At 43.2% G+C, this 23,613-nt stretch overlaps 2 protein-coding genes and 1 pseudogene across 5 annotated transcripts; 1 reads left to right on the forward strand and 2 right to left on the reverse strand.

Annotated features, from left to right (window-relative positions):
• Positions 1 to 248: 248 nt before the first annotated feature.
• LOC308287213 (uncharacterized protein) lies at positions 249 to 2,071 on the reverse strand (the record flags this gene model as incomplete). Its single annotated transcript, XM_080728329.1, has 2 exons — positions 1,853 to 2,071; positions 249 to 1,195 (listed from the first exon to the last, which is right to left on the reverse strand). Exons 1-2 carry the CDS (start codon positions 2,058 to 2,060, stop codon positions 249 to 251), a joined length of 1,155 nt encoding a protein of 384 aa, XP_080584455.1. The 5' UTR covers positions 2,061 to 2,071.
• Positions 2,072 to 2,768: 697 nt separating this feature from the next.
• On the reverse strand, positions 2,769 to 14,603 carry zc3h11a (zinc finger CCCH-type containing 11A). 3 transcript variants are annotated; one of them, XM_080728791.1, is made up of 19 exons: positions 14,512 to 14,603; positions 12,896 to 12,961; positions 12,633 to 12,782; positions 12,422 to 12,541; positions 11,758 to 11,887; positions 11,482 to 11,664; positions 11,220 to 11,294; positions 9,144 to 9,326; positions 8,520 to 8,597; positions 8,289 to 8,387; positions 8,081 to 8,143; positions 7,752 to 7,814; positions 6,489 to 7,046; positions 6,284 to 6,369; positions 6,115 to 6,171; positions 5,440 to 5,995; positions 5,136 to 5,305; positions 4,730 to 4,935; positions 2,769 to 4,159 (listed from the first exon to the last, which is right to left on the reverse strand). In XM_080728791.1, exons 3-19 carry the CDS (start codon positions 12,684 to 12,686, stop codon positions 3,949 to 3,951), a joined length of 2,892 nt encoding a protein of 963 aa, XP_080584917.1. In that variant the 5' UTR covers positions 12,687 to 12,782; positions 12,896 to 12,961; positions 14,512 to 14,603; the 3' UTR covers positions 2,769 to 3,948. The 3 variants fall into 3 exon arrangements, with proteins under 3 accessions (XP_080584917.1, XP_080584916.1, XP_080584915.1); XM_080728790.1 differs by having other exon boundaries at positions 12,896 to 13,069; positions 14,512 to 14,596; XM_080728789.1 differs by having other exon boundaries at positions 12,896 to 13,629; positions 14,512 to 14,588.
• Positions 13,970 to 16,258, forward strand: LOC308287214 (ATP-dependent RNA helicase DHX8-like; annotated as a pseudogene). Its single transcript has 2 exons — positions 13,970 to 13,974; positions 14,874 to 16,258. The product of its transcript is annotated as an ATP-dependent RNA helicase DHX8-like (transcript).
• The last annotated feature ends 7,355 nt before the right edge of the window (positions 16,259 to 23,613 follow it).

Genomic DNA, 23,613 nt, shown 5'->3' on the forward strand with positions numbered 1-23,613 from the left:
GAGATGACATTGACACAGGATTATGGAATATATCCTTACATTGCAAAGGTAATCAGCACCATCTGTATTCTGTAGGCTGCCACTAAGTAGACTGTGCCATAGACACAATTGGCATAAAACCGGTATTTATGTCAGTGACCTGCCGGTCACCGATTCGGCCGGTTTGATATCATACCTGCCGATTTTTTATATTGGCCGATTCCGATGTCCATCCCTACTAATCGTCCCATCCCTAGTTTCATTCAGCGTCATTTGGAATGAAGCACTTGCCGCCACCGGGCTCGCTCGCCCGTGTGCAGCCTGAAGTGGGTGTTGAGGTGCGCCGACTGATTGAAGCATTTCCCACAGACGTGGCAGCGAAAGGGCTTCTCCCCCGTGTGGATGCGGTGGTGCCTCTTCAGCATGCTGACGGTGGTGAAGCTCTTCCTGCACACGGAGCAGCTGTAGGGCTTCTCCTTGGTGTGCCACCGCATGTGGACCTCCAGCTGACACGCAAAACTAAAGCACTTGCCGCACTCCCGGCAACAGTGCCACTTCTGCGCGCTTTGTCCCCCCGGGTGGGAGGACTGCGGCAGAGATGGCTTGAGGAGGGGCCTGGCGCTTCTGGCGTACAGGACGTGTTGCTTCCCGTTCGTGTGGAGCGTGTCTTTGGACTGCGGTCCGTGGGATATTGATTGCTTTTCTCTCCCCGCAGTCCTGTTAATGTCTGCCGTGTGGCTGTGGCCGTCGGATTGAGCTGCTCTGAAGTTTGAGTCAACCGTAAGTGAGTCTATTAGACTGCTGGTTGATTGATGTGTGCCATTTTCCTCCTCTTCGTCCTCTACCTTCACGTCCCTGGACAATGTTCTTGGAGAGGAGATGCCCTCTCTTGGGGAGCCTCTGTTACATACAGTTTGGGCTGGCAGAAGATGTGAGCCCTGTGGTGGTTCAACTTGACCGCTGTCTGCCGTGGCAAGGGAGGGTGAGATTAAACCCTTGCCGTCAAATGTAATTGCATCATGTGGATCTTCCTTTTCAGTGTTTTCTAGTTCTGGCTCTTCTTTAATCTCTGGTGGCTGTGGTAGTGGTGGTGGTGGTAGTAGTAGTGGTGGTGTTGGCTCTAGGTGCTCCTGGACAAGACTAGCGCTCCATTCCTGCTCATGGTTCTGCGACTCTGGGGGCTGGGCGTCATCTTGGGGTTGGATAGAATTTGGGTCTAGAGAATGGAAAGGAAGTCATTCAAAATGTACTGAAGTCTGAAGAGCAATAAAGTCATGTTGTCATTATTAGTGTAGTTGCCCAACAGGGAAACACATTTATAGTCCTAGGGAAACTTTATAGACCTCTAGGGTAACTGTTTATAGACCTCTGGGGTAACTTTTTCGTTGCCATTGGAAATGGCAGGGTTAGGGAATCAATGGGAGTGGGAATCAATTGGTCGAGCTTCACATGACAGTTAGCTTACTGTAGAATATGGTCAGCAACCACACTCGCAATTTCAAATTGCATCTTTCTAGTTATTAATTCTTTGAGCAAATAACTATTAATCACTCCTCTCTCTCTCACTCACACTCTCTCTCTCACACGCACGCACGCACGCACGCACACACACACACACACACACACACACGCACACGCACACGCACACGCACACGCACACGCACACGCACGCGCACGCGCACGCGCACGCACACACACACACACACACACACACACACACACACACACACACACACACACACACACACACACACACACACACACACACACGCAGCAAATCAAATGATGCACGTTTTGATTGCTTGACCCTGGACATATCTTGTCCTGAAATTACAAAAAAGTGGGTAAAGGGGAAAGGTCTGGACGTTCTTACCAGAGTGAAGTAACAAGCGCTGAACTGCAATATTCAAGAGCCGCTTGAGACGCTCGTTTTCCTCCTTTGAACGAAGGATTTCCTCCTTTGAACGAAGGATTTCACTCTGGTATTCCACTACTGTGTCTTTGATCGCACAGAATATCTCGTCGGCAGCCGCTGTCAGTCTATCGTTTAGAAATACATTTAATAACTCCAGTTTTGTCATGATGCAAGCTATTCTGAGGGGCGTACTCTCGGTGTTTACATACGCTGATTACGCTCACCCGGAAGTGATGGCGACGTAAGCACCTGCGTTAATCTTTCAAAACCACAGCGACATCTTGTGGGCTATCAAAATAGAGTAGCTATTAAAAACTGCATAATTTTAATAGGGCATCATGTGTTTTATTATTGAAGGCTTCAGTTTTTCATAGGTTAAAACTGAAAATGTGTGTAAAAGTGCCACAAAAGTATGTGCAATTAACACATGGACATCATTAATGAAACAATCTTGTGAAATGTGGCAAAAGTAATTTAAATGTTTTATCTTTTTCTGCCCGTGTCCCCTATAATCCCATTACTCTGTCAGGATCGTTTTGTAGTTGATAAAAGTGTATCAGTGGGGGTGAGGGATTTGGAGTTGAGTAGGGTATAGGATGTCATTGGAATTGCTTGAGGTAGATATTTTGGTTTATGGCAGGCTTTACTATGTATTACATGTAAGTATGTATATACTGTATGTACACACACAAGATAGATCTTTTGCAGGCACTCACCAGTATGCTTATATCCCACACATGTGGTCTACTCTCGACTAGTTATTCTTAAATGACTTCTTTAGCATTTGTTGTGAAGCATGATAAATGTTTCACTGATCCAATGTAATGATTGACATTCAATAAACAATTACTCAAAAGCATTTTTATATACACACACAGTAACTTACATCACAGTATGACAGTAAGGTCATGGAAAAGTGTTAACAGGGGCATTTATGTACAGAGAGTAATAGCTTCTTTTTACACCACATTGATCAGCAATGATTAACATGGATGGTAATGATTAAATGCAGCAGGAGCCTTAGTATTACACATGCTGGTATGAACTATAAACTGTATGTCAAACACACATGACCACGACCAGTAAGATCTATTAAACTGCAGAAATGGTCCCTGAGTTTTCTTTTCATCTCGTAAGACCAGAGAGCACGTAGTTACAAAAGTTATCACAAAAAGCAGTGACTTTATGGCTGTCGGATAAAATAATTTCAAGATTTAATTTTTCTTATACATTTACATTTTATCACAATATAAAGTCTTACATAAATTAAAAGAAAGTTAAACAAGCGGATGTTGCACATCAGAAAGGTCAATATCTGTCAATCACCCACAAAGTGATGGAAGTAGATCCAATCTTTCGGATTTTTGTGCCATAAAAGAAAAAAGAAGAAAGGAGGCTCACGTTCTGACCATTACCGTTCTCTTTAGCGCATCACAAAAGTATAGTCTATTCAAAATACAACATTTACTCAGTCATATCTTTTAACAAGGAAAATAACACTTGACATTGTGTTCCACTTGTCATGCCTAGTCAGAGACCGGAAAACAGTATAATGGGGAGCCGGCCGTGTTAGTGCAGCAAGAAGAGTCTTGCTAGCCCTGTTCCACAGTTGTTACAATCCACTTGCTTTGCATACACGGTATACAATTTGGTTTCTTTCTGCAACAACGACACTTGATCGAACACCAGAGTGGTAAAATTCTCAGGTGTAACAGAGCTTTTTTTTCTTTCAAAGATTCAAAACTATAAGTTACCTGAGGATGTCCTACATTACAACATTTTTACATGATCTCCCATTCATATGGTAGCTGGTATTACACTCTTTCAAAGACTTGGAAAGAAGAATGATGTCCATAGAACTTTTTTTTTCTTTTTTTAAACTTGTGAAGATCAGATAATCATCGTGCAGAAATAAAATAAAATATTTAAGAACGGTCTACATTGTCTGACGGATAACAACTGGGGAGTTTCTTGAATTTGGAGATCAATATGACAGAGAAGCCACGTTGACTATGGGAGGAGGATGGTGTAGAAAGTCTTTTCATGGATGCCACTCAGCTATCGATCATCTCAGACAGCTCCTGAAGCAGGTCGTCCTCTCCCATGCCGGGGTCCATGTCATCCTCCAGGTGGTCATCTGTGAACTCGTTCATCAGCATTTCAAAGTCGTCCACTGCAGCAGAGGTGGATGTTGGAGACAGCACACGGGACCCAGCCAAACTGGTTCTGCGTGACTTTGACTGGGCCGGTGTCTTCACTATGGGACTAAACAAACAGATGAAGAACCGGTTATTCAACAGTTTTCATTTGATTTGATTACATTTGACCATTGCTTCTTAAACTATGGGTCAGTCTATGAGGTGGGTCCAGGAATGATTAATTCAATTGACTTGTAATTCATGGCCATGCTGAAGTTGCCATTGCACAATAATATTGATTTGTTAATGGAAAAGTGCTACAGGTTCATTAACATGGTATATGCTCAAACACGTAAAGCATAATGCTGTACTTTGCAATAATAACAAATTAAGAATTCCATTAATTCAATTTGATTTAGAAGTGACAGTGAAGTAGGGTAACAAAGTGAAAGGAAAGTTGGTAAATGCTCATAGCATATTATCTGAAATTGCTTAATATTTACCCGGCAGCCCAAAACATTAACATTTTCAATTATGTATTACGCAATGAAGTATTACAATTTTGGTACCTATGTAAAATACCACGACGTAGACATGAATGAACATCACAATTCACTAAACCGTCAATTACCCTACTAACATTTTAATCCGATTCCACCACTTTAGAGAATATCTAGCAATCCATCTCGTGCTTTACCTTTGAGGGAGGTTACAGGTCTCTCTGGCTGCACCCGTAGAGTTGGCAGCAGTAGGCAGGACTTGGACAGGGCTCTTCTGTTTGATTACAGGGACTGCCTGGAGGTCCTCTCTTACCGGGCTGGTGTCTGGGCCTGAGCTCAACAAGCTAGTGGAACTCGTGGGTTCCACCCGCTGGGTTTCAGTATTGGAGGACAAAGGGGATAGCTGAGGACGAAACAAGAACAAATTAGATCACCACAATTTTTTGGTCTATTATCTTTTCCTCCTCTACTATTCATGGCAAGCAGTGTGTGGTCGCAAACAAATCTAATCAAGTTCTATTCTATAGCACCCGTCATGCAACATTGCAGTTAAAAGTGATTTGCACAGGGAATTAATACAAAAATAAATCAAATAAAAGCTACCTCTCTCCGTTTGTGGGGCAGCTCCTGCGATGGTTCCTCCATAGCTGTGGATGCACTGTTCAGAGGTTTGACTGCAGCTACGGCTGACCGCTGTGCCGCCTTCCTCTTCTGGCCTGGTTTCACCTGTGTAGCAGGCTTCACAGAGGGCTTCACGTTCAATTTTGGTCTCACTGGAAAGCAAGCACATTAAAGAGTCAGTGACATTAAAAAGGTAGCGTAATTGATTTAAAAATAAAATGTGGATGAATACAATAAAATAACTGGCCGGTTATCTTAATTGTAAAACAAAGATGCATCACTGTACCTTTGGATTCCCGTCCAAAGCATTTCTTCTGGGCATCAGCAGGGGGCTCTTCTGCGGAGGGGCCCTGAGAATCCTGTCCCTCATCCTGCTTAGATAACATAGATGGTGGGGAGCTCTTCTTCCTCTTGCCTGGGGAAACCTTGGGGCCATTGGGGACACTGTGGGAGGGGGAGTCGGCTTCTGCCTGCCGAGGTGGAGAGCTCTGCTTTAGAGACCCCGACATTTCACCTGTAACGGCAGTTTCAGTGCCACATACGGGAGAAGCAGGCTTAGATTTAGGGGCAGCAACTTGAATAGGGGGCTTTGTGCCCTGGCTGGGGGCATCGGATGCCGCAGATGAAGGTGAAGTTGCCAACGCCATCCTGGCTTTAACGGAAATGTTTCTCTTGAGGGCAGGACCTGCCGTCTGTTTTTGACCTGCTTCTGCCTCAGAAGAGCTGTCTGATTGGCTAGTAGAGGAGGCCTGCTCTTCCATTTGCTGCTTGCGGAGCCGCTTCTCACGCATGATCTCATCAAAGGTCTTCACTTTAAGATCATTGCTGGGGGCAGGTTTGGCCTGAAAAGCCAAAAGCAGAACAGGATGATTTACTGTCACAAGGAATATTAGGTATCCACTGTACACCTCAGAAGTTGTCAATAGTTAAGTTATTTGTAATTTAGCTGTCAGGTCGTTACCTCAGTAGCAACTTTAACTGGTTCGACTTTAACATCATTGCTGGAGGCAGGGTTGGTCTGAAAAGCCAAAAGCAGGAGAATGATTTACTCTCAAAAGGAATATATGGCATCCACTGTACACATCAGAAGTTGTCAATAGTTATCTGTAATGTAGACGTCAGGTCATTACCTCAGCAGCAACTTTAACTGGTTTCTCTGTCATCCCTGCAGTCCTCCGTGTTGTCATGCAGATGGCTGAATCATTTGTATTAGAAACTGAAGAACGTTTAGAAAAGTGAAAATTAGCATGCGATTCGAGTCACAGCAGAAAAACTGAATTCTGTGTTGCAACACACACACAGTGAACAAAAAACTCAATTGCTGAATTGTCTTACCAGGAGAAACTGGTTTAGTGATGCGCTGTAGACGTGGCTTCTTTGCAGGGGTCTCTTCTGAGTCAGAACCCTTCTTGTTTTCAGGCTCTTGCCTCTGCTGAGCCTGCATCCTAGCCGCCTTCTCCCTGCGGATCTCCTCAAGGGTCTTAACTTTCACCTCGGCAGCAGGAGGGCCCACTCGGCTGGGCATCTCTTTTTCCAAGGGCCCCTGGCTCTTTCGTGGGGCTTCTTCTTGAGCCTGCATTGCCTTCTTCGGACTGGAGGCCTTCCTTTCCTGCTTCCGTTGTTCCTCCTGCTTCTGTTGTTCCTCCTCCTCCTGCTGCTTCTTGGCACGGAGGACCTCAGAGAAGGTCCGAACAGATGCAGGTTGGACAGTGATGGTTCTCTTTGTGCCTTTAGAGGCTTTGGTGATGGTTGGAGTCAGGGCAGAACGACAGTCCTTCCGTTTCTCAGACTGAGACTTTGCTGTCTTCTCCTTTCTGATCTCCTCAAGGGATTTGATGCGGATCTTCTCAGGAGCCTTCTTTGATTCAATGTTGGTCTCACGTATTAGGATTTCTAGGGGAGATGGGGAAAATGTTTACATCATCTGTTGATTTGTATCATTATGGGAAAGGACACGCATTAGATTAAGTGTTAGAATGTTCTAGAATCTATATACATACAGTACTTAAGCTGCATTCACACTGCAGATATATAGTTGAACGTTTAGCTTGCTTGGTCAATGTTATCTCAATGGAAACCAGCTTTAAAGCTTCCAAACCTTCGTTTGGTGTGTGTCCTGTATCTTTAAAGCTGGTTTCCATTGAGATAACATTGACCAAGCAAGCAAAACGTTCAACTATATATCTGTAGTGTGAATGCAGCATTAGAGTAACCAAGTCTGAGGTTGTAGTTGATTTACCGATTCTAAATCCCATAGACTTTTTCAACTTAACGTCAGACCTCACAGGCTGAAAAATTACCTAACTACATCTCCCATTACAGAACTCACAGTGGAAGTAACTTCCTAGTTAACCAACAAAAATATGGCATTCCTGTAGCACATTTTTTCTAAAAGTAATTCATAAAGCTTAACTTACAGATACCTCAAACTCAAGTGACAACAGCTGAGCAGTGACTAAGACGATTAAACTTTATGGCACTAATCTAATTCTGTATATATTATATATTCATATTATATAACCATGGTTATGAGATTAAATGAGTGAATGAACTAAGGAGGAGGCTATGTCAAAGGGGTGAGCTCAGAGAACTTTGTACCTGGTTCAGTAGGAGCAACAGGGTCCACCGTCAATCCAAGTCTTTCTCTTATAGGCTTCAAAGCTTTAGGATGAGAAATAAAATTAGTCCTCTTAAAACAGTTCCATGGCCAAATAACAAAAATCTCTGAAAAAACAACCTAGGACGTTAGGTTGCTTTGCGAGCTGAGCAGTGACTAGTGCGAATAAACTTTACAGAGCGTCACATTATGGAGAGTGCTGGACATGGCACATATTCAAATGACATCTCCATGGTTAAGAGATTAAATTAGTGAAGTAAACAAAGACAAATATTTATGTCAAAAGGTTAATCAAAGACTCTGAACTTACCTGGTTCAGTAGGAGCAATGGGGTCAGCTGACAATCCAAGTCTTTCTCGTATAGGCTTCATAACTACAGGAGGAGAAATATATATATTTTTTTCCAGCTCAGTCCAATAGTCCTCCAAATACATTTTCAATCCCAAATAACAGAAATCTGAGGGGGGGAAACCTGCTGTGTAGGGCTACATTTGTCATTTAGGTTTTATGGTTTTTACCTTTCTGAGGGGCCAGCATTTTCTCTTCCTCATTAACAACTCTACCAAGACGCTCAGCCAGACTACGTTTGAGAGGCAGCTCTCTTCCAGTGTCAGCATCTACAAATAAGACCACTAGTCAATACTTTGGCAGTTGTGAGCCATTTACTGTAGATATTACACTGTACTAATTATAAATATATATGCCACACTGACATGTTGTGTTATTTCTTTTAATTGGAATGTACATACCATTGTTGAATATCTTCTTTCCAAGCCTTTCAGCAATGCTACCTCTGGGTTTCCCAGGTTCTTCAAAGATAACAGGGTCTAGTGGAAAAGAAGTACCAAATACCACAAGTACAATGTAAAGGAGATAATTGCGAATACCAGCATATTAACAAGCATAGTGAGTGAGTCAGTAAAAAATTAATGCCATGTCCCATCAGTAACTTTTCAACATATCAATGCAAGACTAAGACAATTTGACTAAAATATAAAAATTTAATTATTATTCCTCCCAACAGGTCCACAGGCAGGATGAAGCCCCTGAACCAGGTTTTAAGAGAGGTTATTTTCTATCCTTCTGTAATGGTCACTCAAGACACACAGAGTCTCGAGTGGGCAAAGCTTGAAGGAAAATAATTCTTCCTATATATCAATTCTTCCTATATACCAAATACCACAAGTACAATGTAAAGGAGATGTATGTGAACAGCAGCAAATTAACATGGATATAAGGTCTAGTAGGCTACCAACATTGGATGTAAGGCTATGGTCAATAACAAAGCAAGATGACAGGAGAGAATCCTAAAGACAGAAATAATGAAGCAGATAGTGTAGGTCATGCATGTGTCCAAAATCATTTATATGTACCATCTGCAACGTGATGTAGGGCTTGGCGACCCAATAAGCGGAAGTTCTCCCGCTCTCCATTGCTCCTCGGGGCTGTAGTGTGAGGTGTCATGACAGGATAGCCTGTCCTCTTCATGCTGGCCTTCAGAGCCTTCCTCAATCTGATCTCCTCCAAGGTGCTCACCCCAAAGTTCAGGGATTCTTCTGTAGACAAGATTTTAAAGGACCATTAAGACAACCTTTTGTTTTTCCATTTTAGAATGCCATACTTTTAGCGCAGGAAAGAGGCAATCTCCAAGTAGGAGAAATACCAGTTGGTTTATTCAACAAGATTAATTATTTTCAGTCCCACATGACCTTCAGTTGAAGGTTGTATGGGTCCCATTAAAACTCATTCACTGCCAGAGTAAATACATAAATAATCCAGCTCCTGCTGCCAGCAAAATCAGCGTTTTCCTTATAGTTCAGGGCAGTTTTTTTCCCGCAATAAATATCTAAAACAAAAAACTTTTTATATAAAAGTTGATCGGCAGGGAACCCCCTAGTTAAATTGTTGATCAGGCAGTTGACCGGCAGGGACTGTGTTAAAATGAAAGCCACAAGCCATTTAGTTATTAAAATGTTTCATGTGTACACGTACATTGAAGACCATAAGCTGAAACTTTTGTTTTTTCCCAGCCTACTTGATGAATATTTTTAATAAAGCAATAGGGTTGGAGGCGGTAACCGCCGTACCGCGGTATACCGAGGTCTACCGCGGTGTCAGTGTGCTTACCACGGTAAAAAGGCAAAAAAAAAAAGTCTATTTTTAATTGGAAAACAAGCGAGTTTTAAAACGGGGGAGAAGCGAGGACCGCATGCGCTCCATGCCGCTCTGCTCTGGGCCGTGTACCACACGTGGGAAGCCACATACGTCACTCAGTCACAGACCCTGCACACAGTGCACATGCAGGGCAGGAGAGTACGGAGCACAACTCGGAGCAGCATAAACTTTCCCTGTAATCCACTCGACACAAGGATGTTAATACATATCTTGTGTTGTGGCATATATTTTTTTATTCATACGGATTACTGGCGGAGCGCGGGCCGCGTGGACTAAAACCGAAAATGAAACTATTTTACTTTTTACACCGCGTCGCACGTTGTGCCCCGTCCGTCGCGTCGGCGATTTTATAACCTTTTCTGTCAAGTCTTGTAACTAAAACCTGTATATAGCAGCACTCAATCACTGCGATTTGAGAGTTGAGACGTGACGTGAGTTTACAGAATCACTGTACACGATCTGACTACCCGTCCTCTTCTGGTTTGTTCACACAGCTGTTTGTGTCTGAAAAGCCCAAGTAGCTAGCCTACGTTACTATGGTAACCCGACAGTGCAGATCTAAAAGCTCAGAACGCGTCGCGGATGCGATGTGTTGTGGGCTTGTAGATCTGCTCCTTTGAAAGCCATACCCGCTGTGCTGTACGGAGAAGTATAACTCGGGCAGTCAGGCTGTGGAGCTATACTCTATGCTGTGGAGAGGCGACTTTTGGGAAGATGATTGCAATATTTTGGCTTATCGCCGAACCTTAATTAATAGATACGGGGGTGCGGTAATTACCGCAGTACCGACGGTAAATGGGAAGAAGACGGTAATCGCGGTAACAAAATGTCCATACCGCCCCAGGCCTATAAAGCAATAATATTCATTCAAATATAACTGTGCGATGCAACTTATTCTTTTCTTCTTCTTTTTTTTGTCAATTGCATCACTCCTTGGATCAGCATGTGTTATTATTCACTGGGTATGAGTGCTACCTTTTTATATTTTATTAAGTGTTCTTCTCGACACCTACGGTTCAAAGCCAAGGAAGAAGCCCCTGAACCAGGTTTTCAGAGAGTGACTTTTATCTACCCTTCTGTAATGGCCACTCAAAACATTATACAGTCTCCAGTGGGCAAAGCTCGAAGGGACAGCGAACATTCTACTTTCTATGTTTTAATTACCTGTGGTGTTCCTATAAAACAAAACTCTAAATGGTATTGGATACAGTAGTTGTTCAGGTGTGTCAACAGTGATGCCTTCTTTATGAGTAGCGCTTTGGCTTATATCTTACCTGTGCTGGAGCTTCCAGTCGGTTTCCTGGGAGAGGTTAGTCTGGTTCCATCCTCCCCCTCCTCAGAGAATTGATCTGTAAACACAGATTAACACCAGCTGAACAACTACGTTATGTTGCTGTTAGAGTAGACAATCTGCTGGTACAGTGGACAATCTACCAATATCTCATGCCTATAAATGCCATGTTCTACAAAAACTAAAAATAGTGTCCCTCATTTTAAGCAACTAATATTCTGAATAAGAAGCCACCAGTTTCTCACCATCTTCATCTTCGTCATCATCTGCTGGATTGATTACAACAGGTGGGTGGGTGGGGCTTGGTACATTCTCCTGAGTTTCTGCCTTGATCACTCCTCTGAGCTGAGGATTGACTGAAGTCGGCAGGGGGGCAGGGGGAGGAGGAGCTGGTTCCTCGTGGGGTGGTTCTTCCATCTTGCCTTGAACTATAAACAAAGTAATTAGATTATACTTCTGCGAATCTGACACCAGCACAACATTTTCCAGAAAACTGCTGCTGCAATGAGAAGCCAGCTCACCTTGTCCTTTATCAGGTGGGACATACATGCCGTCTATGCAGCGAGGTCTCTCATGGAAGAAGGCACAATGGGGCTTCTGACAGCCAGCAGACTGGGTCTCCCAGTAACAGGCAATCTCCTTCCTGTTTTTCTGATCAGGACAGAAGGCATAGAGGCATCACCGTGTGCACAGAACTTGCCAGAAAAGCTCATCGCTCTTGAGACAAATGTAATCTTGGTTGTATGAAAAACTATTTTCAACTGAAAACTGTATGACGATGTTTAGCCCTTACATTCCACCTATAAGGAGGTCTTAAGATATCATCAATAACCACACCTCTAAACAAATGATTTAATTTAGGCCTGACTGACTGTCAAAGGAGGCAGACAGGTAAAGACAGCTTTAACACAACAGTGATTGTAGTTACTTTAACAAGCAATCATGTTACCAAGCTTTAAAAAACAAAGGCCATGTTCCATCAGTAACTTTTCAACATGAAGAATTAGACTAAAATATAATTATTATTCCTCCCAACAGGTCCACAGGCAGGATGAAGCCCCTGAACCAGGTTTTAAGAGAGGGTATTTTCTATCCTTCTGTAATGGTCACTCAAGACACAGAGTCTCGAGTGGGCAAAGCTTGAAGGAAAATAATTTAGTGCCCTTCAAAGACCTTTTGCCTTACCTTTATTTCCATATGGCGGAAAAAGCAAACTTTGCGGAAACAGCGTCCTTCTTGCCAGAGGGAGCACACAGTTTCATTGCCCATAGCCGCCTCACAGTGTCTAAACGGGCAACTGTCTCCCTGCAAAAGCAATTAACAGAACCATTATTCACCTTCTTTTCACCACTCATTCCACCACAAAACAGTTACAATTATGAGACGTTTCACGTACTTTTGCACAGGTGGAGTAGTAAAAGAAGTAGCAGTCATCTCCGTGGTCAGTCATGCCTAGGCTGGTACACTTCTTGATATGCAGAGGTGATAGGAGTGGCAAATGTTTGCCTCGGGGGGGTTGTTCTTTTCAGGGCCAACAGGATACTCCCTGACAATATGTAACATACAGTTTACAATTCTAACAGAAGAGTATTACACTACAGTGCCATGACAGTCAAAGTCGTTACTTTCAAGACCCCATATTTAAACTTTGAGGTGTACCTGAGATGGCTGAGAAGATGTCCCCCTTCTTGGCGCACGTCTGATAAGGTGTATCCTTGATGAGTCCTGAAGGAACACTTGATCCATGAGATAAGAGGGAAAGAGGGGTTGGGTGGGCCAGAAGACACTTGTGGTCCTATGACATCCCTTCTCTGAGACACCTTTCGTAGACTGCTAAACATTACACATGGGTGGTGCAACAGTGTCCTTTAGGATTCAGGTTTCCTTTTTTTATTATTTTTTATTAATGGATGGAACTAATAGGAGGAAATAAGAGAGGGGGGACAGAACAGCCAGGTATGGAAAAACATCTTCTCTGAATGGGATCCAAAAAGATTAGTGGAAGTAGTGGCGCGACAAAAAAAAGGGATAAACGAGGGGTTGAGGGAAGAGAAGAATCTTCAGCTTCTCCGTGGCCTTGATGGTGTGTGGAGATGCTTTGTGGTTGGTGGAATTACGTGGAGTTGGATGCCAAAAAATGAGAAAAAAAGGGAAAAAAGTAGGGTAGAAAATTGGGCTTCTAGATTTGACTTTGTTGGTTAAAAAAATGTCTTCGGGGATTTGGGGAAAGCTATCCACATCCAGATATCCCCACAAATGGCCAAGAAGCTGGTTTTAACCCAGTTGTGGCTAGGCAAAGACCCGTCTTGGTGACCATGTGACCTGTGTGCTCACACCTGCACTGAACTGTCTCCGATACCTATAGATCAAAAACAAAAACACTCCCCCGGAAACTGAAAAGGTTGTTAGAGGACACACATTTGTTCACACAATGACACAACACAGTAATGTTTCATTCAAATATACCACCATCAGACAACAATCCTTCACTATGAGGACCCCTTGCAATGGCTTAAGACACTGTTCAGGGCAGGCAAGCTGAGAATTTCAGTGGAAAGCCCCATTGTGAGAACTGAATCTGTAGTTTTAAGCCATTTAGTTTAGTTATTCAAGTATGCCATTCAGATTCAGAATAGTGCATGATTAAGTTGGGTGATCTTGAACACTGTATAGTAATCTTGTAAATAATCTAACGTCTTTGCCAATTTCTCTAGACACTGAGGCCCTCGCAGCATGAGGTGAATGCCTCACTTCCATGATATGAACAGACATATTACTCATCGACTGCAATATGGGCAGAGTTTCAATAATATCTGCGGCCATGTTGCTGATTTTCTAGCCTGTTACAACTTCAAAACAATATGCAACATTACATTACAGACAAGGAATCAGATCAATTAATACAAGATAGTTAACGTTTCTTAGAAAGCACATAATCCACTTATACAACCGCACCAACGTCTGTTTAACGTTCCGTAACACGTTAATATTACTAAATGTGTGGGTGGTGGTGTTTGAAACACCCACCACTACAAACTAGCCATCGTCAATTTAATAATAAGTACGTATCGTTATAACTGTATAATATGTTTGTTATTACAGCTAACGCTGGATTGAGGCCTAAAACGAAGGGCCTTCCTTGTGGCTAAAACAAGCTAACTGCTAAAGGCAGCATTCGGGCTAATTACAAGATTATCTTACAGTTAACGTTACACTTTCGTTTCTAACACAACACACGTAGCAAATGTGTAAAGTCAGCGTTTTGAGGTAATTACCAGTATCACATAAAAAGCTTAAAAACGTGCAGAATGTTGAAAAGTACCCGTCCCAGTTTCTTGATTGTCCACACCGGTCCACACCATAGAGGTCCACACACTCGAATAAAACAAAATGGCGCCGTGGAGAAAGAAAGCAAAGGATGGAAGCCTCAACGCCCCGCCTCCTGTGATGGAGCCAAACAATGACGTAATATATTTCCTTTCTTCGTTTTTTTCGCGTGCGTATGTTTTGTTCGCATCACAGTCAGCTGCTGCTCCGTAGTGATGGGCAATCCCGTTCATTTCAGTGATCGGATCATTTCGTTCACGTTCACGGTAAAGATCCGTTCAAAAGATTCGTTCAAATGATTCGTTCATAGCGCGATCGTCACCATCCCTGGAAGGACTTACCCGGTGGAGGTCAAAGAACCTGAGACAGATTATCTGGACGCCAGCCTCATCACTGTCATGCAGATCCACCTGACTGAACCTCCAGGTGATGTTCTGGTGTTTCTGACGGGTCAGGAGGAGATTGACACGGCCTGTGAGATCCTGTATGAAAGGATGAAGTCACTGGGACCTGATGTTCCTGAACTCATAATCTTGCCCGTCTACTCCGCCCTGCCCAGCGAGATGCAGACCAGGATCTTTGACCCTGCTCCTCCAGGCAGCAGAAAGGTGGTCATCGCTACCAACATCGCAGAGACATCTCTGACTATTGATGGGATCTACTACGTGGTGGACCCTGGCTTTGTCAAGCAGAAGGTGTAGAACTCCAAGACTGGCATTGATCAACTGGTAGTGACTCCAATCCCACAAGCCAAGCAGAGGGCAGGCAGAGCTGGCAGAACAGGAACTGGGAAGACATACAGACTGTACACTGAAAGAGCCTACAGGGATGAGATGCTGACCACCAACGTGCCTGAGATCCAGAGGACCAACTTGGCCAGCACTGTGCTGTCTCTCAAGGCCATGGGTATCAACGACCTACTGTCGTTTGACTTCATGGACACTCCTGCCATGGAGACACTGATTACCGCCATGGAGCAGCTCTACACACTGGGAGCTCTTGACGATGAAGGTCTACTCACAAGGCTGGGGAGAAGGATGGCTGAGTTCCCTCTGGAGCTCATGCTGTGTAAGATGTTGATCATGTCCGTCCATTTGGGCTGCAGCGAAGAGATGCTCACCATCGTCTCCATGCTGTCTGTACAGAATGTCTTCTACAGACCCAAGGACAAGCAGGCCGAAGGCCAAGTTCCACCAGCCTGAGGGAGACCATCTCACCTTGCTGGCCGTCTACAACGCCTGGAAAAACAACAAGTTCTCCAACCCCTGGTGCTACGAGAACTTCATCCAGGCACGCTCCCTGCGTAGATCCCAAGACATCCGCAAACAGATGTTGGGAATCATGGACAGGCACAAACTGGATGTGGTTTCATGTAAAGCCACTGTGCGGGTTCAGAAAGCCATCTGCAGTGGTTTCTTCAGGAACGCCGCCAAGAAAGACCCCCAGGAGGGCTACCGGACCCTGATCGACCAGCAAGTGGTTTACATCCACCCCTCCAGTGCCCTGTTCAACAGACAACCCGAGTGGGTTGTGTACCATGAGTTGGTGCTGACCACTAAGGAGTACATGCGCGAGGTGACCACCATCGACGCTCGTTGGCTGGTGGAGTTTGCACCGGCCTTCTTCAAAGTCTCCGACCCGACGCGCCTCAGCAAGCAGAAGAAACAGCAGCGCCTGGAGCCACTGTTACACTAACATTGAATGACAGACAGGTAGAACACAGTAGCTAGCTACTGTGAACTGAAGTAGATATCATCTTAAAAATCACACCCGTGTGAAGTGGAGCTGTGTGTGTGTGTGTGTGTGTGTGTGTGTGTGTGTGTGTGTGTAGATCATGTGTACCGATTTTTGTGACATTTGAAGAAAATATGTAGGAAAAGGAGCAAAAAGTGTGTTTTGGAGAAAATTCAAGATGGCGGAAAATCTATCCTGGCGCAAATGGGCGTGGCCTATATGGGGAGATGCGTCTTGACCCAAGGAATCCAGGGAAAAAAGAATTTTAATTTTCCGATCTACGGTTCAAAACGTAAAGTGGGCCGTTATAGCGCCACCATGAGGCCGAGTGATGTAATTATTTTTCGATTCATTCTTAAAATCATTATGAATCTCCTCTCCGAGGTTTGAAACTGTAGCTCCTATGGTTTACAAGAGAAAAATACTTGAAAGTGATTTCTTGCATTGTCCCATTATAAGTCAATGGGGACAATTAAGCGTCGTTTTTTGCCGATTACGTCGGCATGGTAAGGCGGATCGGAACGAAAGGTAATAGAACACCATTCCCGGCCGAGCCGCACATTTTGATGTATATATTGCGTGAGTGGCGTAAATGGTGCGGCACTAGTTACGCGCCGAAGTCAGGCTACATACACACAGACAGACAGACACACACACAGACCCACACAGCCACGTATAGGGAGCTGCACACAGCTCCAAAAAGAAGGGAAAAGAAAAACTGTTTTAAACAAAAACAACAATGCAAAAAAGAAAGTATTTACAAAGAAGGGTCAGGGAAGGGTAAAGGCCCATTCCCACTGGGCCAGATAACAGATCAAAAAATCTCTTTCTCCAGATAAAAACATGGATGGTGGATGGTAAGATACGGATAAAAAAATATCTGTGACAGATATTTTATTTTATTTGTGACAGATATTTTAGGTTATGCTGGGTTTAAAGTTACCCGTTTCGAGTGGCAGCCGCCTCTAAGTGGTTTTTCAGAGCGATTTTAAATGAAGAATCAGCTAACTTGCACGGACTATTTTTGTCAAAATTCTATTGTTGCCACAGAGATACAAAATGAGTGTTTCTGGTGATGAGATGATTACCAGAAACAAGCTAGCCCTGAATGACCATAACAGGTAACTGTATATGGTATAACTATAACTCTGAGCTTGTTCAAATGGAAACAAATGGACCTGTAAACTTGTCTCAGAGTTAAGGGGGTCCTTGCTAATAAAACATTTGAGAACCACAAGTTGGACTCAATAGACCGGTTTCTTGTTTACAAACATTGAGACTAAATGCACAGCTGAATGTATCATGTAATCAATTCCCACCAATCCCCAGACCTGTTGTTTTGAGGAGCGCTGCATGGTTTCTATTTATTGGCTAATTTTGGTACCGACCCATCAGTGTGACGTGGACCAGAAACCTGTCTATTATGCCATAGTCTCGTAGTAGGTGTCAGGCACAAAGGGGGCCTGCATACATGGGCATAATTATATTATACAGATGACATCGGGGACATTTGCAGGAGTCTTTGGGATAAGTGACTATGGCCTGGAACTACAGTATGGGTAGTGCTGCTGCATGAACACAAACATATCCCCCTTTGATCATTAAATTGTACAGTTTATATTTGAAATGGATATAACAGATAATGCTTGTTGCAGTCAAGGGCCAAGGAAGTTCACTGTAAGATGACTCTATATAGCCAAATAGGAAGTACAAGTACTGTTTTCCCCCCTCCCGGAAAGGAGTTAGGATTATTCTAATCTAAATCTCCACCATATTTTTAGCCTGCCCTAAAAATGTGTCTCTTTCTCTCTCTCTCTCTCTCTCTCTCTCTCTCTCTCTCTCTCTTCCTCTCTTTCTCTCTAGGACAAATTGTTAATTGTCAAACATAGTGCTTTGATGTGGTGTCTGTCGGATATACTGCATGATCTACATTAGTTTCCCACCAGGAAAGTGGTACTTGAATACAGTGAGTACATTGTTGGATAATCATTGGATGTCATCCAGATCCCTGTTTTCCCTTCAGGAAAATGGCACTTGAAGACATTATAATTAAGATGATCAAGTGGGGAAACTTGGAAACCTGGATATAATACAACACAAACTGGAAACTACCAGTATTCATAAAGTCAGTCGTAACATTTGATTGTGGTGGTGAGACTCAGTTGGATGCATATTCATGTGTCATGCTGTGCGGGTGTTGCATGTCTCCTTCTATCTGTTGCTCTCCAACACTTTCTCTCTATATTTCAGGCTTTTCTTCCTGAAAGAAAAGCTTGATAGTAGGCTAGGCTACATTGAAGATTAGATAGGAAACACCCTAGCGAGGCCTTAAAGGAGTGTAAATCCCTACCTCTACCTTCCTTTAAAACCACTCCACTTATAGGCAGCTGCTACTCGAAACTGGTAACAGAAAACTTCGCCTATAACCGTTACCTCCCCCTGACCTAACATTTATTTTTGCATCATGTTTTACGACAGTTTTTCTTATTTTTTCTGCGTAGTAGTCTACTGTGTTTTATTTGTCTGTCATTCAATGTTATATGAGTTAAAAAAGGACCCCAATTTAAACAAGCCCAAAGCTTTTTTGAGTTGTCGATCCTTTTAGTTGACATTTGTCTTTTCCATGAAAACTTCAAATAAAGTCTTCAATCAATCAGTCCTGATTGAATGACATTTGTAACCCACCTGAAATTGTATTTTCTGTTCTGTTACTGAGCACACTCACAATTATAGAGCATAGAGCTTTAATGTTTTAATAATAAACTTACATTTAGTTTTTTGTAACAAAGAAATATCACTTACAGCCAGGGCAGGAATTTCATGGAGGCCATGAAGGCCATGGCCTCTGTTGCCCCTCTGTTTGGCCTTGTGCCCCCCAAACCAATGGCATGACCTGAGGCCACAGTGGCCTTAATGCCCCTGATGACTGTACCACTTTCTCCTCTGTCTTTCTTGTCAATATGTTGACAGTAGACACTGGTGTCTCTTTCTTGTCATGTAGACACCATTGTTTTTCCATATTTTTTTTTTTGGAGATTCTGCAATCTTAACTTCTCAGGGTCCCCATCTTTAAACCGATCCAGTGACTTTGATTGGTAAATAGAATCATTTATCTATTTGATGACAACCAGATTAGGCCCTTAAATTCAACAAATTCTTTCAATGGACTAAAATCTTGTTTTATTTGATATGATGGCCTTCCTGCCCTGGCGTTTGGCCTTTGTGCCCTCAAAAAATTGACAACGCCAAAGCCCAGTGGCCTTGCCCCTAAAATGACGAAATTCCAGGCCTGCTTACAGCGCCTTTAATGATCTATTTGACATGAATCAAATGGTTGTTAAATTATTTCTGTACCTCATACCTGTAAATGGATTTCCCTTCAGGCTTAACTTCATGCTGTTCCATTATTAGACACCAGGGGTCAGATGTGGATGGCCTCAAAATACAATTAACTCCTTGATCGCCTTGTAGTCTGACCCCCCACCCCACCTTTCCCTCCTCTATAGGCTAATTACACCTGTTGATGCTACTGAGTTTTCTACCATTATTTGTGGACAAAGAAAACAAAATAACCAGTTGCTCAGAAAGAAAAAAAGTGGTATTAAAAGTATCAGCGGACAGCGGTGCAACTGGATCAGCAATCAGAACTGGATCAGCAATCAGATGAATGAAAATCACACCCAGTGTGAAGTGAGTGGTGCCTTTGAGCAATTCATTTTATTAACTGCATAGCTCATTAGAGCACGAAGGGTTCCCAGTTCGAATCCGGGCTCCCTCTGAGTTAGTTTCGAAGAGTCATTGAGCAAAGACTCAATGACTGAACCCTAGTTGCTCCCGGTGAGCAACTATGTAAGCGCCTTGGATAAAAGCGCTATATAAATGCACCATTTACCATTAAGCTATATACACAGGTATATGCATTTTGTGTTGTCCATTAATGTCAAGGCTGTTCAACAGCACCACTTGGTCATCCAGCTGTTGCATACTGCATATAGCCTACAGATATAGGCCTACTGTACCTACACATACTGCAAACAGACACATGCCTACAAAGACAGTCAAGCACTGAGGCTCCTACGTCTGGCTTTGTTTGTAGGTCCCTATGTCTGTCTGAGTGTCTGTATAATTTGTCCGTATGAGTGTCCAAGTGAGTGTCCGTATGAGCACGGAACTCCATGTATGGAGATAACTGACGTCACGGACAGAACGGCCCATACAAGGAGATATGCACGTGTGCCACAACATAGAACTAAGTTCTGCTGGTTACCACATAATGCAGATTGCACTGGTGCCTGCAAAATCACTTCAATAATTGATCAGGTGGCTCCTTGCTAAAAGTGAACTCTAGTGTATTTTAAACCAAAGTAATTAGTTACTCATACAGTATATTCTGTGGTTGCTGAAAATGTGTCACCAGGTTCTCAGCAACACCATTAGATAATACCCACCGGATCACTATGACTCAGACATACTGATTGTAACTGCGGTGCAACGTAGGTGTGAGTGCCACGTAGCGGCCCTAACGCTAGATGTGACCTCTAGTATTTATAAAATAGACATAATTAAGTAGAAATATTGTATTGTCGTTGTGTGGCTCTGCCAACCAGCCACAGATTATGATGTTGATTTCTGTCCAGACTCATACTTACTGTAATAATGGTGAAATTAAATGAAACTAGAATATGCACTCTGTTGAGGTGCCAACTTGCTCCATGTGCACAAGTAGGCCATGTATGGCCACTTGTGCCCCAGCAGAGCAAGTACCATGGGGTCCAAATCAATAAGAAAACTTTGGGTACGGGAAAGTCCTGATCTGGCGAAGCCCGAACTGGCGAACAGGGGAAATGTCCCCTACCGTAGCGATCTGGCGAATCGTTTTATTGTCTTAAACATGGCTCTGTTTTAAGGCATTTTTCGTAGTTATTGAGTGCTTGCGCATTGGTCTCGCCTGTTGCCCGTGGCGTTATTGTAAATGACGCCGCAGCTCCAGGCGGAGCCGCTCGATTGTCCACGACACTGCAAGCGGCACGAAGGCCAGCGGACCTTGGTCCTGCTCTTCGCCCCCGAGCGCCGCAGGCGCGAGTGGCCGCGAAGAGCGGGCCAGGGCCGCGCGGCCGGCGGAGCGCCGCGCGAGTTACGAAGCCGTGGTGAATGCAATCGTTATATTTATGCCCAGGCCGTGGGCAAGCGCACGATAAACGCCCTGTCCAGAAGGATTAAACGAAAAAGACGAAAAATATGCAGAAGGTTTTTTTTTCCCTTTTTCTTTCGCCAGATCGCTACGGTAGGGGACATTTCCCCTGTTCGCCAGTTCGGGCTTCGCCAAAAAGGTACGTGCCCTTGGGTACCCTGACCACTTCACACATTTTCAACCTATCTTCATATTATTGGTCCTCACTAATGTTCATTAGCCTATAAGATGGCACCATGTATCTCTACTCACTCTGTGGACAGCTCAGAAACCTGCCTACCAGTGACATAATCGGTGGCTAGGTTTAGTCATTTGAAACAAGATTTTTTTTTAACAATATATTTATTGAGTTTTTTTTCCTTTTTACAGAGAACATTCAAACATATTTTTTTTAACAAACATAAAACAAAAACAAAAACAATCCCGTAACAAAACCACAAAACGATATAAAGAAAAACAACAACAACACAATTACAAAAATAACAACTAGAAAAGAAAATTCCTACGGAATTTTAAGTGTGCCTGCAGCTCGCTAAGTGTATGCATTAACATTTTTAATATTAACATTTGTAGCATTAGCATTACATTTTTTTAACATTAGCTTTAGCATTTTTGTGTTAGCATTAGCATTATTAGCATTTGCTGAAGTAGCGGTTAGCCATTAGCGGTTAGCCATTAGGTCTGTCGGACCACCAATCGAGTTTGAGAACAGTAACATGTTGGGAACTGGAGTTATGGATGTTTAAAGCCCAGCCAATAGGACGACAGGGGCGGGGCTTAAGAGGGGTGGGGCTTGAGTTATAAGTCCCTATTGGCCATTTAAGTACAGACACCAAGTTTCAAGGCGGTACCATGCTGTGAACTGGAGTTATGGCCGTTTAAATCCCAGCCAATAGGAATACAGAGGGGGCGGGGCTTAATCAATTACAGCTCGTCCCTATTGGCCGGAAAAAGTCCAAAGTCGTGTGAGCATTTTAAAGTTTAAATCATGTTGCTAGGCAAAACTATGCCAGAGTAATGTGGCGCCAAAGTTTCTCTTTTTTTTTCAGAGAACCCCCATTCAAAGTCAATGGGGTTTTTGGGCATAGTTTTTGGCGAATTACGTTGCCATGGTAACGCGGATTGGCAAGAAAAGTAATAGCACCCCATTCCCGGGCCGAGCCGCACGTTTTGATGTATATATTGCGGGGGTGACGTAAATCGTGCGGCAGTTATTACGTGCCAAAATCTCCACCATTCTAAGACAATAGGGTTTTTGGGCATCGTTTTTTGCGAATTACGTTGCAATAGTAACGCGGATCGGAAAGAAAAGTAATAGCACACCATTCCGGCCGAGCCGCACGTTTTGATGTATATATTGCGGCGGTGGCGTAAATTGTGCGGCAGTTATTACGTGCCGAAATTTGTGGGATAATTATTATTAATTAACTACCCTAATTAATTAATTAAGTATGGCGGATTACAATAAGTGTTTTGCCATTGCATTGCATGGCAGGCACACTTAATAATAACAATTTACATATTTTCTTTTGACATAGAGCACACATACCAACAACACCCAGGTTCCCATGCCACAAGGCCGGGTAAGTGGCTGATTTGAAACAAGATTTACTGGTTTTTGCCATTTATCTTTTCATTAATACAAGAACAATGGCTTCTATTTCAGCATGCCAACTTTCCAGGAAGAGAAATGCTGTAGTTCCCCATTCCCCATCATTACACCTTCATATTGGTAGTGGAATAAAATAACACTAATTTGCCTTAGAGATGTAGTAGCATGAAGTATTGAAGAATGGAAACACCTAAGTAAAGTCAAAATTGTACTTAAAAATACCGGAGTAGATGTACTTAGTTGCCTACCGGTCCATTTCCACTGTTTAATACTGCCAAGTGCCAACTAGTATATGCCCTGATGAAGACCCCGAGAGGGTCGAAACATGTCGGCTTTTATTATGTCTTGAAATAAAGTACACTGCTTTTACGTCCGTTCCCCTCCTTTTTATTTTTTGAGTGCTCGGATCCGCCTTCTCTTTTTTCTAGTAATTATGGGGACTATAACAATGAATTAAAGATTATTTCACATTAGAGATTATGACGTTTTTTTGGGGGTATACGTTTTTACAAA

Source organism: Nannobrachium achirus (assembly GCF_963921795.1).
Source record: "Nannobrachium achirus genome assembly, chromosome: 6".
Taxonomy (NCBI): domain Eukaryota; kingdom Metazoa; phylum Chordata; class Actinopteri; order Myctophiformes; family Myctophidae; genus Nannobrachium; species Nannobrachium achirus.